We start from the raw sequence: 13,688 nt of genomic DNA on the forward strand, positions 1-13,688 counted from the left end.
CCATAATAAAATTTCCATAGAAAGTGAATCTAAACAAAAATAAGTATGGTTAATATTCTGCTGCAAATATTTACTATAGTATTATGGATATTGGGAAGAATACAAACAATCTTAAATAGCTGATTATGTAACAGTATTATAATAACAGGACTTAATTTACAAGTATTTTAGAAGATATTTTTCAGCTACAATAATGCTAAATGAGAATTCCTTCCCTCAGTGCCCATCACTTTGGACTCAGCACCATTCCATCCCAAAAGCTAATAGCCAGACTCTATTTCTCATCCACTTTCATTGTTGTGAACCATAGATTCTTCATGGCTTTCTTCACTTCTGCATTTCTCAGGGAATAGATGAGAGGATTGAGCAGGGGAGTTATCACTGTGTAGAACACAGCTATCATCTTGTCTACAGGTAGGGTATCAGAAGGCCTCAAATAGATGAAGACACACGGACCAAAGAACAATATAACCACAGTGACATGGGACCCGCAGGTGGACAGAGCTTTGCGTCGTCCCTCAGAGCTCTGATTTCTTAGATGGAACAAGATGACCACATAGGATGCTAAGAGGACGACAAAACTGATCAAAGACAGCATTCCCCCATTGGCAACAATGAGCAGACCAATGAGGAAGGTGTCTGAGCAGGCAAGTTTAAGCAAAGGAAGCACATCACAGAAATAATGGTCAATGGCATTGGGGCCACAGAAGGGCAAAGGGCGAATGAGAAGGATCTGGGAAAGGGAATGCACAAAGCCTCCTATCCATGCTGTTCCTACAAGGACTGTACACACCCTTCGGTTCATGATGCTGGTGTAGTGCAGGGGCTTGCAGATGGCCACATAGCGGTCATAGGCCATCACTGTCAACAAGAAAATCTCAGCGCCACCAAAGAAGTGGACAAAGAAAAGCTGTGCCATGCAGCCCCATACAGATATGGATTTCTTTTCAGCTAGGAGATCCAAGATGAGTTTGGGGGCAGTCGTGGAAGAGTAGCAGATCTCCACAAAGGAGAGGGAGCTGAGGAAGAAGTACATGGGGGATCCAAGATTTCTGCTGACTGCCACAGTGACCACCATGAGAAGATTCCCAAGTACAATGGCCATGTACAAGAGCAGGAATATCACAAAGCAGACTCTCTGCACCTCTGGATTGGAAGAGAGTCCCAGAAAAATGAACTCAGTCACATTGTGCATGTCAGCCATGAGGGAGCAAGTTGGGTGCTGTGATCTGAAATGATACAAAAGACTTCATGAAATAGATAGTTTAAGCTCTCTTGCTCTCTTGCCTTTTTGCTCTCACTCTGTCCCCTCACCCCTTCCCCCACTCTCCCCATTCCCCACTCCCTCTCTCCATGTGCTCATGGCTAGCCTCTACTCCTCTACTCCTCTGCGCTCTCTCTCTCTCTCTCTCTCTCTCTCTCTCTCTCTCTCTCTCTCTCTCTCTCTCTCTCTCTCTCTCTCTTTCTCTCTCCCCTACCTTCTCAGCTCCCCTCCCCATGGCCTTAATAAACTATTTAAAAAAAGAAATAGATAATGTAAATAAAATATTTTGTAGGAAACCTTGAACGAAGTATTAAAAGATAAGGAGTTAATAATTAAAATCAAAACATATCAAAAAGACAGAGAAAGCTGAGTGTGTTGTGTATGGCTGTAATTGTGGAGAAAATAATTAAACATAAAGCTGAAGACAAAGAATACCCCTGATATATGAAGGTGAGTTAGGGACTTTGAACTTTACCTACAGTCAAGGAGGAATCATCAAGAATGTCTCAGCCTATGATCAAATGACCTTGTTGCAGAGAGTGGAGTCAAAGAGGGATAACCACTCATAAACTCAAAACAATCCACTCATTGTTCACCATGGGGCAGCCAGGAAAATATTGTCATATTCAAGTTGGATAATTTTTTTTACGCTTTTGAAATCTTTACTGTGCTTTCCACTAAAGATTTCCTTCTTTGCCTTTCTCTTGGCTTGTTTTCCTATATTGTATTACAGGGGGTGGTCCTTAACCTCTCACATATGCATTAGAGCCTTCAGAAGATAGGTTCATGATACACCTCCCTTGATATTCCACACCCCTTAAGAGAACCACAAGCCTGTACACAGTCATAGTCTGTGACCCTCATTCTCTTTCTCCTCCAAATTCTTGCTGTCTATAGTCATCTACTTGCCGACACCATCATACATAGTTAAGCCCACTCTCAGTTTTCCCCTTTGCTTTGATGGCATGGTAATTTCCTCCAAGCTTATGCCTCGAGTGTCAATAATCCGTCATCCTTTTAAAGTGCCCATGCATGCTCTGCGTCATCCTTACCTAGAGACATCTATCTATCTCCTCAGGAAATCATCCAGACTACCACTGCCACTGACTGACTTGAAAACTATTCTAGTACATGCTAGACGGTTCTAAAGTAGTTGAGGACTGTTTGTATCCACAGAGCCTCTTCTATAGCAAGACTCCAGAGCACCGGAGAGTAAGATCCAGATGACTTCCATTTGTATCACATAGTTCCCTTTCCTTCAAGGCTCAGACTAGTGAGATGTTTTACTTTCCTAGAGGCTAAAAGGGACACACTAGTAAAAACACAGAAACAAAAGGAAGGTGAAGACCAAAAATCATTTATGAAGAAAGATACTACTCACAAGCTGGACGCCTGTCCTCACACATTCAGATTTTTCTATGGTGGCAATTCTGTGATTTCTAGGAAGTTCTTTAACTTCTTAGAGACTAATATTCTGTAATACAATATAGAAAACATGTACTTCAGGAATTGAGACCCTAAGTCTCTATCCAGCCTGGTACAAGTTAAGTTCTCTTCATCTGACTCCTTGTGTTTATCTCAGAGATAGGCACTTTACAACCTCCCACATCCATAAGTTGTCATAGCCAGTGATCCCTCTTACTTCATGATATTTTGGAATCACAGCACTTACCACACTGAATAACAACTATCTATTCAGTCATCTGTCTAAGCTATAGTGTGAGCTTCCTTAAGGCATAGGCTCCTTTCTCACCAATTCCCAGCTAGTACTTTATGTATCACATGTGGCACCACCCCCTTTTCTTTCAAAGTACACTCAGTCATCACATATTAAAGAAGCCCTGAAGACAAAACTAAGGCCACAGCAGAGTTCATGTGAGTTTGCTAATCTGAACATACAGATACAACAACAGTCTCTGGACTCTTGCTGTCTCTCTTTGAGCCAATGGAGGAGCACTAAGCCAACGATGGTCTTCCCCTGCCGCCCTGCCATAGCAGGATAGATCTTCTCCCCCTTACAGTTTTAGATCTAGGACCTCAAATCTACCTGATTTTTAAGTAAAAGAAAAGCAGACTTGCCTCCCAGATGTGCCATAGAAATCCGAGCACTCAGACAGCTCAGCCTTAAATTCATGCTGCCTAGATGACATCTAGGGAAAGGACATGATCAGATGAGAGGAAGGAGCTCCCCAGAGAGCTGAAGTCTTTCCCCTTCCTAATAATGCCTAATAATGCCTCATGGGAGGACTCATGAAGCAGGACTTCAAAATCCTCTATAGGAAACAATATTAAAAGTCAGAAATAAATGCAAATCGGTTGAACTCACCTGGTGTTCACAGAACACCTGTTAACAGATGACCTATTCATCATAAATTTAATCTGCTGGCTTCACATAAAATGACACTACTGACAAGCACTGCCCAAGGATTAGGAAATATTCATGTCAAAAATTTTAAAAGGACATCTCATTGTCTATGGTGAAAACAATATGACAAACAAACAGACAAAATAGTATAAAGCAGGGACAGTCAGCCAGGAGTAGCTTTGCCTCAAGGAAGATCTGGTTCTGTCTAAAGCCACTTTCTCATTGTTCTACCTGGTTGAGAAGAAAAATTCCAATGACATTATGAAAGTATTGCCAACCAATAACCAGCCCAACTTGACACCCATCCAATGGGCAAGCACAAATCCCTGACACTATTAATGATACTCTGTTAAGTTTGTACACAGGAGTCTAGCATGAATGTCCTCTGAGAGGCTCCACTCAGCAGCTGACTCAGACAGATGCAGAAACCCACAGCCAAATGGTAGATGCAGCTTGGGGACTCATGGAAGGATTGCAGCTGGGAAGGGGATAGGAATTCTACAGGAAGGCCAACAAATTCAACTAAACTGGTCCTTGGAACTCTCAGAGAATGAACTACCAACCAAAGCATATACATGGGCTGGACCTAGAACTCCCCATGTGCAGCTTTGTCTTTATGTGGGGCCAAACAACTGGAGTGGGAGCAATTTCAAAAGCTGTTGCCTGTCCATAGGATATGTTCTTCTAGCTGCCTGCCTTGTCTAGCCTCAGTGGGAGAGGATGCACCTAGCCTCCCAGAGACTTGATGTGCCAGAATGAAGGTATACCTAGCAGGACCCCACCCACTCAAAGGAAAAGAAAAGGGGAGATGTATATATACCACATTTTTTGCATGTACCACTCTTCTGTTGAGGGACACCTGGGTTCTTTCCAGATTCTGGCAATTATAAATAGGGATGCTATGAACATAGTGGAACATGTATCCTTATTACATGTTGGGGAATCTTCTGGGTATATGCCCAGGAGTGGTTGGTATAGCAGGATCTTCTGGAAGTGAGGTGCCCAGTTTTCTGAGGAACCACCACACTGATTTCCAGAGTGGTTGTATCAATTTGCAACCCCACCAGCAGTGGAGGAGTGTTCCTCTTTCTCCACATCCTCGCCAACATCTGCTGTCTCCAGAATTTTTAATCTTAGCCATTCTGACTGGGGTAAGGTGAAATCTCAGGGTTGTTTTGATTTGCATTTCCCTAATGACTAATGAAGTTGAGCATTTTTTAAGATGCTTCTCCGCCATCCGAAGTTCTTCAGGTGAAAATTCTGTTTAACTCTGTACTCCATTTTTTAATAGGGTTATTTGGTTTTCTGGAGTCTAACTTCTTGAGTTCTTTATATATCTTGGATATTAACCCTCTATCTGATGTAGGGTTGGTGAAGATCTTTTCCCAATTTGTTGGTTGCTGATTTGCCCTTTTGATGGTGTCCTTTGCCTTACAGAAACTTTGTAACTTTATGAGGTCCCATTTGTCTATTCTTGATATTAGAGCATAAGCTATTGGTGTTCTGTTCAAGAACTTTCCCCCTGTACCGACGTCCTCAAGGGTCTTCCCCCGTTTCTTTTCTATTAGCTTCAGAGTGTCTGGCTTTATGTGGAGGTCCTTGATCCATTTGGAGTTGAGCTTAGTACAAGGAGACAAGGATGGATCAATTCACATTCTTCTGCATGCTGACCTCCAGTTGAACCAGCACCATTTGTTGAAAAGGCTATCTTTTTTCCACTAGATGTTTTCAGCCCCTTTGTTGAGGATCAAGTGGCCATAGGTGTGTGAGTTCATTTCTGGATCTTCAATCCTGTTCCATTGATCTGCCTGCCTGTCACTGTACCAATACCATGCAGTTTTTAACAATATTGCTCTGTAGTATCGCTTGAGGTCAGGGATACTGATAGCCCCAGAATTTCTTTTATTGTTGAGAATAGTTTTAGCTATCCTGGGTTTTTTGCTATTCCAGATGAATTTGAGGATTGCTCTTTCTATATCTGTGAAGAATTGAGTTGGGATTTTGATGGGTATTGCGTTGAATCTGTATATTGCTTTTGGCAAAATGGCCATTTTAACTACATTAATCCTGCCGATCCATGAGCATGGGAGATTTTTCCATTTTTTGAGGTCTTCTTCCACTTCCTTCTTCAGAGTCTTGAAGTTCTTGTCATACAGATCTTTCACATGTTTGGTAAGAGTCACCCCAAGGTACTTTATACTGTTTGTGGCTATTGTGAAGGGTGTCATTTCCCTAATTTCTTTCTCAGCCTGCTTATCCTTTGAGTATAGGAAGGCTACTGATTTGCTTGAGTTGATTTTATAACCTGACACTTTGCTGAAGTTGTTTACCAGCTGTAAGAGTTCTCTAGTGGAGTTTTTGGGTCACTTAGGTAGACTATCATATCATCTGCAAATAATGATAGTTTGACTTCTTCCTTTCCAATTTGTATCCCTTTGACCTCCTTATGTAGTCTAATTGCCCAAGCTAGCCATTAAAAACAATGAATTCATGAAATTCTTAGGCAAATGGATGGAGCTGGAGAACATCATACTAAGTGAGGTAACCTAGACTCAAAAGATGAATAATAAGTGGATATCAACTTAGAAAACTGGAATACCAAAAACATAATCCACATATCAAATGAGGTACAAGAAGAATGGAGGAGTGGTCCCTAGTTCTGGAAAGACTCAGTGAAGCAGTATAGGGCAAAACCAAAACAGGGAAGTGGGAAGGGTTGGGTGGAAAAACGGGGAGGGAAGGGGGCTGATGGGACTTTCTGGGAGTGGGGGTCTAGAAAAGGGGAAATCATTTGAAATGTAAATAAAAATATATCGAATAAAAAAAAGAAAAAAGAAAGAAAAGGGGAGATGGGGTAAAGATTATGGGAGGGGGTGACTGGGGGCAGGGAGTAGGATGTAAGCTGAATAAATTAAAATAAATTAATTTTGTCAAAAGAAAATAGAGGCCAAGGATAGAGAAACATCTTACAAGGCACAAAACACACTTTCACATAACAAAGATTAGCCCAAACTGAAGAGGACATAGATCTGTCATTGAGATATCTTAATATAGAGAAAATTTAATTTGCTCAGAACTAATAATCATTGTTGAACTAATAATCTATCATTTTGGTAGATTGAATAAGAGCTTATGCAATACTCCTTGGGTGTGCCAACATGTACCTGAAGTTTCCTGTGATCAAATATCTTAAAGATGGTATAAAAGCATGTTTTTAAAAAAAATATCCTTTATGTAATTCCAACTAATAAAGACTCAACCTTGAATAAAGATTAAACAAATGTGCATTAAATTCAAACAAATTTTTAATAAGAAAACCATAAAAAGCTATTAAGATTTAAGAAAAAGGTTGAAACTTCCTTTGGCATGTTCAACTCCTGAATCAAAGCAAGGAATCACAAGAATGAGTAGAGTTGGAGGGGTAGATCATGGTAAAAGCACTGACTGCTCTTCCAGAAGATCCAGGTTTGATTCCTGGCAGAGTGCAGCTAATGTCCATCTTTAACTAGTTCCAGGGAATCTGATGCATCTCTTCTGGTCTTTGGTTTGGTTTGGCTTGACTTTGGTAACTTGGCTTAGTTTGGTTTAGTTTTTGGTTTGGGGATTTGGAATTTTAGGCTTTTTTGACCCAGGGTCTCTCTACATAGCCATAGCTGTCCTAGAATTCACTATGTAGACCATGCTGGAGTGAACTCACAGAAATCCACCTTCCTCTGCCTACAGAGTTCTAGGATTAAAGTTATCCACACTTTATAGGTATAGCTTCTGACATTACTACTTGACATAATTTCATGTAAAACTCCTTGATCATCTGGCTCTAACAATCTTTTAGAATCCTCTTTTGCAATCTATCCAGAGCCTTGGGTGCAGAAGAATTCAATTGATATAGCCATTGTGATTGGGCTCCACAGCTGCACTTTCGTAGGTGGTGGTTTTCTGTAGTACTCTGTCTGTTGCAAAGAGAAGTGTCCTTGATGATGGATGAAGGCTATAACTGACTGTTAGTTTAAGGACAAATATTTATATATTGTTGTTAGAAAATGTGCTAGTTTAGTATATTAGTGGCTGAAGACTCTCCTCCATTTACCATTATTTTATTAGCACTGAGTAGTTAACTAGGCTTCCATTCCAGGAATGGTTTCTCTCTTGTTGATCAAATCTTACAGCTAATAAGAGGGATGTTGGTTACTAGCAATTTATTCATGCTGTTACTATACCTTCAGGCTTATCATGCCATGCTCCTCAGTGATGTGGTGCAGAGGCATCCTAGCTGGGTAGAACTGTTGGTTGGTTGCTTTCCTCCCTTAGAAGTCAGCATGGTATGTTCTGGTACCAAATCTAGTCCTCAGGAAAGTGACATTCAGGTAAGTCCCAGCTCATGGGTGTCTGAGTCCCGTGTATGAAGAGCACGAAATCTTCAGCAATAGAGACTTACCTTCTACTGGTGGGAAAAACAAGGGCAATAGCAATGTACTGTCTGTTTGGGGGAATCTCTTGGAATGCCCTGGTCAACAACTCAAAAGAGGGCTTCCCGTGTCTGGTGTTTAGTGGGGAGAGGGTTGTTAGGTGGTCTTTGGAATCTTGAAGAGAACATCATCTGCTCAGATGAGAGCTTTTTCTGTTATTTATTTATTTTTATTATTAATTAATTAATTAATTAATTTTTTCCACTCCATATTTTATTTCCTCCCACCCGCTGTCCACCCTCTGACTGTGACACATCCTGTACCTCATCCACACAGCCCTGTCTCTACGTGGATGTCCCCACCCCTCACCCCACCTGACCTCTAAACTTCCTCTGGCCTCCAGTCTCTTGAGGTTTAGGTTCATTATCTCTGAATGAACACAGACCCAGAAGTTCTCTACTGTATGTGTATTGGGGGCCTCATGTCTACACAAGCTCTGTGTCGCCTGTTTGGTGGTCCAGTGTTTGATAGATCTCAGGGGTCCTGATTAAATGATGTTGCTGGACAGGATTGCTCTTCTCCTCAGCTTCTTTCAGCCTTCCCTAATTCAACAACAGGGGTCAGCTGCTTCTTTCCATTGGTTGGGTGCAAATATCTGCATCTATCTCTTTCAGCTGCTTATTGGATCTTCTGGAGTGCAGTCATGCTAGGCCCTTTTTGGTGAGTGCTCCATAGCCTCAGTAATAGTATCAGGACTTAGAGGGGCCTCCCCTTGAGCTGGATCCCACTTTGGGTGTGTCGCTGGACCTTCTTTTCCTCAGGCTCCTCTCCATTTCCATCCCTGTAATTCTTTCATAGAGGCACAATTATGGACTCTTTCTGATTTTTTAAGTAGTCACTTAGAGGAATAGTCTGGTGGTTCTTCAGAAAAATGGACATAGTCTGTGGACCCAGTTATACCACTCCTGAGCATATACCCAAAAGATACCCCAACATACAAAAGGATATATATTCTATTATATTCACAGCAGCCTTATTTATAATAGTCATAATCTGGAAACAACCCAGATGTCCCTCAACAGAGGAATGAATACAGAAAATGTGGTACATTTACACAATGGAGTACTACTTATCAATTAAGAACAATGAAATTGTGAAATTTGTAGGCAAATGGGTGGAACTAGAAAATATCATCCTGAGTGAGGTAACCCAGTCACAAAAGAACGCACATGGCATGTGCTCACTGATAAGTGGATATTAGACACAAACCTCAGAATATGCATGATATAATTCACAAACCATATGAAGCTCAAGAAGAAGGAAAAACAAAGTGTGGGTACTTCAGTCCTACTTAGAAGGGGGAACCAAATACTCACAGGAGGTAGAGGGTGAGAGTGACTTGGAAAGAAGAGAAGAGGGGGATAAAGGGGAGCAGGATCAGGTATGGGAGGAGACAAGAGTGATGTACACAGAGTCAGGAAACTGAACAGAGGTGTGTAGCAATGGGGGATAGGGAACTGAGGGTAGCCACCAGAAAGTCCCAGATTCCAAAAAGTAAGAGGCTCCGAAGGCCCAACATGGAGGACATTAGCTGGAATACCCAACAGAAGAGAGGAAGAACCTATAGAAACAATATCCAAAGGTTAGGCATGGCTCCCAGTTAAGGGATGGGACCACCCACTCAATCTCCAAAATTTTATCCCAGAATCACTCCTGTCTAAAGGAAATATGGAGACAAAGATTGGAGCAGAGACTGAAGGAAAGGCCATCCAGGAGCTGCCCCACCTGGGGGATCCATCCCATATGCAGACACCAGACCCAGACACTATTGCTGATGCAAAGAAGTACTTGCAGACAGGAGCCTGACATAGCTGTCTCCTGAGAGACTGCCAAAGCCTGACCAATACAGATGTGGATGCTTTCAGCCAACCATTGGACTGAGCATGAGGAGTTAGGAGAAGGACTAAAGGAATTGAAGGTGTTTGTAACCCCATATGAAGAACAACAATATCAACCAAGGAGAACCCCCCCCCCCCCCCGCAGAGCTCCCAGGGACTAATACACCAACCAAAGAGTACAAATGGAGGGACCCATGGCTCTAGCCCCATATGCAGCAGAGAATGGCTTTGTGGGACATAAATAGGAAGAGAGACCCTTGGACCTGTGACGGTTCAATGCCCCAGTATAGAGGAATGTTAGGGAGGAGAGGTGGGAGTGGGTGGGTGGGTGGGGAAGCACCCTCATACAAACAGGGGGAGGGAGGATGGGAGAGGGATTTTGGAGGGAAACCAGAAAAGGTGATAACATTTAAAATGTAAATAAATAAGATATCCAATATTAAAAAACAAAACACAAAAAATTTTCCAGAAAGATTTTATTTCTCTCTTGATTTTTTTCTTTAACCCATTTATTATTCAGTAGTAAGCTGTTTAACTTCCATGACTTTGTGTATTTTACTAGAGGTTGCTTTGCTGTTGATTTACTGTGGTCGGATAGGATACAACCAACGGTTTAAATCTTTATGTCCCAGATTTTTTTTTTTTTTTTTTTTTTTTTTTTGGTGCTTGGTTGAAATATTCTGCAGATATCTAAGAGCATTTGGTATAAGATGTCAGTTAATTCTGGTGTGTCCAGATGACCTGTCTTTTAGGAAAACTGGGATATTGAAAACACCTTCTGTTGATGGATTAATGTTAACATGTGTCTTTAAATCTACTAGTGTAATTTTAACAAAATTGGGAACCCCAGAGTTTGGGTGTATATACATTTAGTATACTAGTGTTTTCTTGGTTAACTGTTGTCTTGATTGGAATGAAGTGTCTTTATTCTCTTTTGATTAGTTTTAGTTGGAAGTCCATTTTGTCATATTCTGGGATAGCAAACCCTGCTTGTTCTTGAGTCTCATTTGAGCTGAGTACTTTCATCTATCCTTTTATTCTAAGGTTGTGTCTATCCTTAAAACAAAGGTTCATTCGTTGTAAGCAACAGATGAATAGATTTTGTTTCTCAATTCATTTGGTCAGTCTGTGTCTTTTGATTAGAGAATTGAAGCCCACAATATTTGTGATTATTTGAATGAGAATGATGTCCATTGCCTCATATATTTGAATATTTAGTCACCTGGGAGTACAACTGTTTAAGAAGGATTATAAGGCATATCCTTGTTGGAATAGGTGTGGTCTTCTTAAAGGAGATGTGTCACATAGAATAGACTATGAGGTTCCCAGAGCTAATACCATACCAAGTTTGTTTTTCTGCCAGCTGCTAATGCCAAAAATATACATTACCTATTTCTCTCACTCTGGGCAGAAATAAATGTCAAGAACTTTCATAAATTTCATCATTCTTGTTTTAATTTACATGTCATAATTAATATTACTATTTATGAATTTGTGTTGGGGTGTGTGTGTGCAGGCACAAACTTCAGAGAGGGCAACCATGTATCCTGTCCTATCCCTTTCCACCATGTTACACTAAAACAGAGTCTCCTCTGAATCTGGAACTAGTCTAGAGGCCAGCAAATCCAAAAATCCTTTGTCTCTGCTTCCTCCTCATCCTCCCCAACTCTGGGGTTACAGGTGTTCACACAACCATGCCCAGCTGTTTGACATGAGTACTGAGAATTCACTCAGGTCTTCATGCTTGTGGACTTTGTCAAGAGTACTTCATGCAAGTACTTTTGTCCACTTTGCCACTGCCCAGCCTTTAATTCACATTGGTTTAACTATTACTTATAGTTAATAATGAAGAGCAGCTTATGTTTGTTTTTCTATGTAATTTCTTATCTCCTTGGGAAATTGTTAACACTGTTGAAATTAGAGTATGCTCAGTATTGCCCAAGCTCAGCCTCAGATGACAATCTTGAAGTTTCTTACCAAACATCTGTGGGAACTGTGAAAAAACATTTTTTACCATTAGCATATTTGTGTTTTTATACTTGATGAAATAGTCAGCACCTTCATAAGCATTACATTATAATAAAATAATAATAGATAAATATACAGATTGAGAGATTTGCATATCTACATGATTTTGCTACATATTCATAAGGAAGAAATAGGAAATATCATATTTATACCACAAATGTATTCTTGAAGTAGGAATCAATAATTATAACGGAGAAAACCAGTTGGATGGATAATTAAGTTAGAAAAGACATCAGCCTATTGTGGTGGTGGATGCATTCACTTTTTCATGTGAGTATGGTCAAATGTGTGAATGTGGAAGTAGAGACCCTGGTTGAGTGTCAGATATTTTGAGTCAGTCTCTCACTAAACCAGGAATTTACTGATTTGTCTAGAATGCCTGGCCAGTGAGCTCCATGGATCCTCCCATCTCTGCCCGCATCACCGAGGTCACAGGCATGTGCTGCCACGCCTGGGATTTTATGTAGATAATGGAGATTCAACACAATAATGTAACAATTCATGGTTACATGGCAAGTACTTTCCTGACTGAATCATCTCCTCATCCAGATCAATCTCTCCTTTCTGAGAAAATTGTGTCTGCATGTAATTGGTCTATTTGAATGTCAGAATTTTACTGCACATCACTATTTAATCATTGTAAGGAAACTGAAAAGTAAGTCTACCCTTCACTATGAGCATTAACTCTCCACAAATGGTAATAAAACAGGATTTCATCTTAAGGGGGAAAAGCATGCCTGATATCTGACGTGTGAGCTCTCCATACCAAGCAACACTCCAGTTCTCTACAGCTGTCAGTCACCTGTTATAGACTTATTTCAGTACATACACTACACAGAGTTGGCCTAAATTCCACAAATCAAGTATTCAGTACAGTAAAACTGCTCCCAATACCAAGTGTAGGCCATAAAACTGCTCCAATATAAGATACCGAGTGCAAGCAGTGGTTTCCCAGGTTGCTCACACTTGGATCTGAATCAGATGTTCCTACAAGCTACTCTTTGGGACTATTAATTTGATTTCATTCTTACTTACATAGTTTACTGGTTTGTTATAATGGATGCAGCCAGATACAGCATTGTAGGATGAGGACCATAATCTGTCAGTAATGCCTTCCCTGACACTATTCTTTCAATGTGCCTTCTCGTTCCCTCTCTTGTCAGTCACAAAGTTCCCAGAATCCAGCTGCAGAATAATCTTTAATGTTCAGCCCTAGGTGTCGCTACTTACACTTTGTTTGAAATATTCTGAAACTCCAGTTGTAACCTTGAACTCTGATGATGAGAGCAGTTGCCAATGTACTCTCTGTTGTAACAACCACAGCCTCATCACACCTGCAGCTGCCCTACATTCTGGCCCCTTCTTTCCTGCCTCTTTTCAGTCACAAATAAGAAGACAATTAGGAGAACAGATGGCTGTTCTTCCTACCTAAAGATACCCCAATGTTTGTAGGATGTTTCTAGGATGAAGTCACTAAACAGATGACCAACCAGAATAGGAATTACATCACTCTATTTTCCTTCTTATTCTGAAAACCAGACTAAGTTGAAGGTATCTTTCCTGGGTTCTGAAATGAAGACTCAACTCTTAAAAAGAAAGCAGTATCTCCAACCTCCCCAGCTGTAGGAAATTGGCACTGAACCAGTCATCTAAACACCACATCCTCTGAGACCCTGTCTTGGCCATAGCCCAGGTATGATAATACAGAGAGGTGAGGGAAGTCTGGA

At 40.8% G+C, this 13,688-nt stretch overlaps 1 protein-coding gene across 1 annotated transcript; it reads right to left on the reverse strand.

Annotated features, from left to right (window-relative positions):
• Positions 1-274: 274 nt before the first annotated feature.
• LOC127684441 (olfactory receptor 4X2-like) lies at positions 275-1,204 on the reverse strand. The gene has a single exon (XM_052181365.1). The coding sequence runs from the start codon at positions 1,202-1,204 to the stop codon at positions 275-277; it is 930 nt and encodes a 309-aa protein (XP_052037325.1).
• Positions 1,205-13,688: the final 12,484 nt, after the last annotated feature.

This window comes from Apodemus sylvaticus, chromosome 5 (assembly GCF_947179515.1).
Source record: "Apodemus sylvaticus chromosome 5, mApoSyl1.1, whole genome shotgun sequence".
In the NCBI taxonomy this organism is placed as follows: Eukaryota; Metazoa; Chordata; class Mammalia; order Rodentia; family Muridae; genus Apodemus; species Apodemus sylvaticus.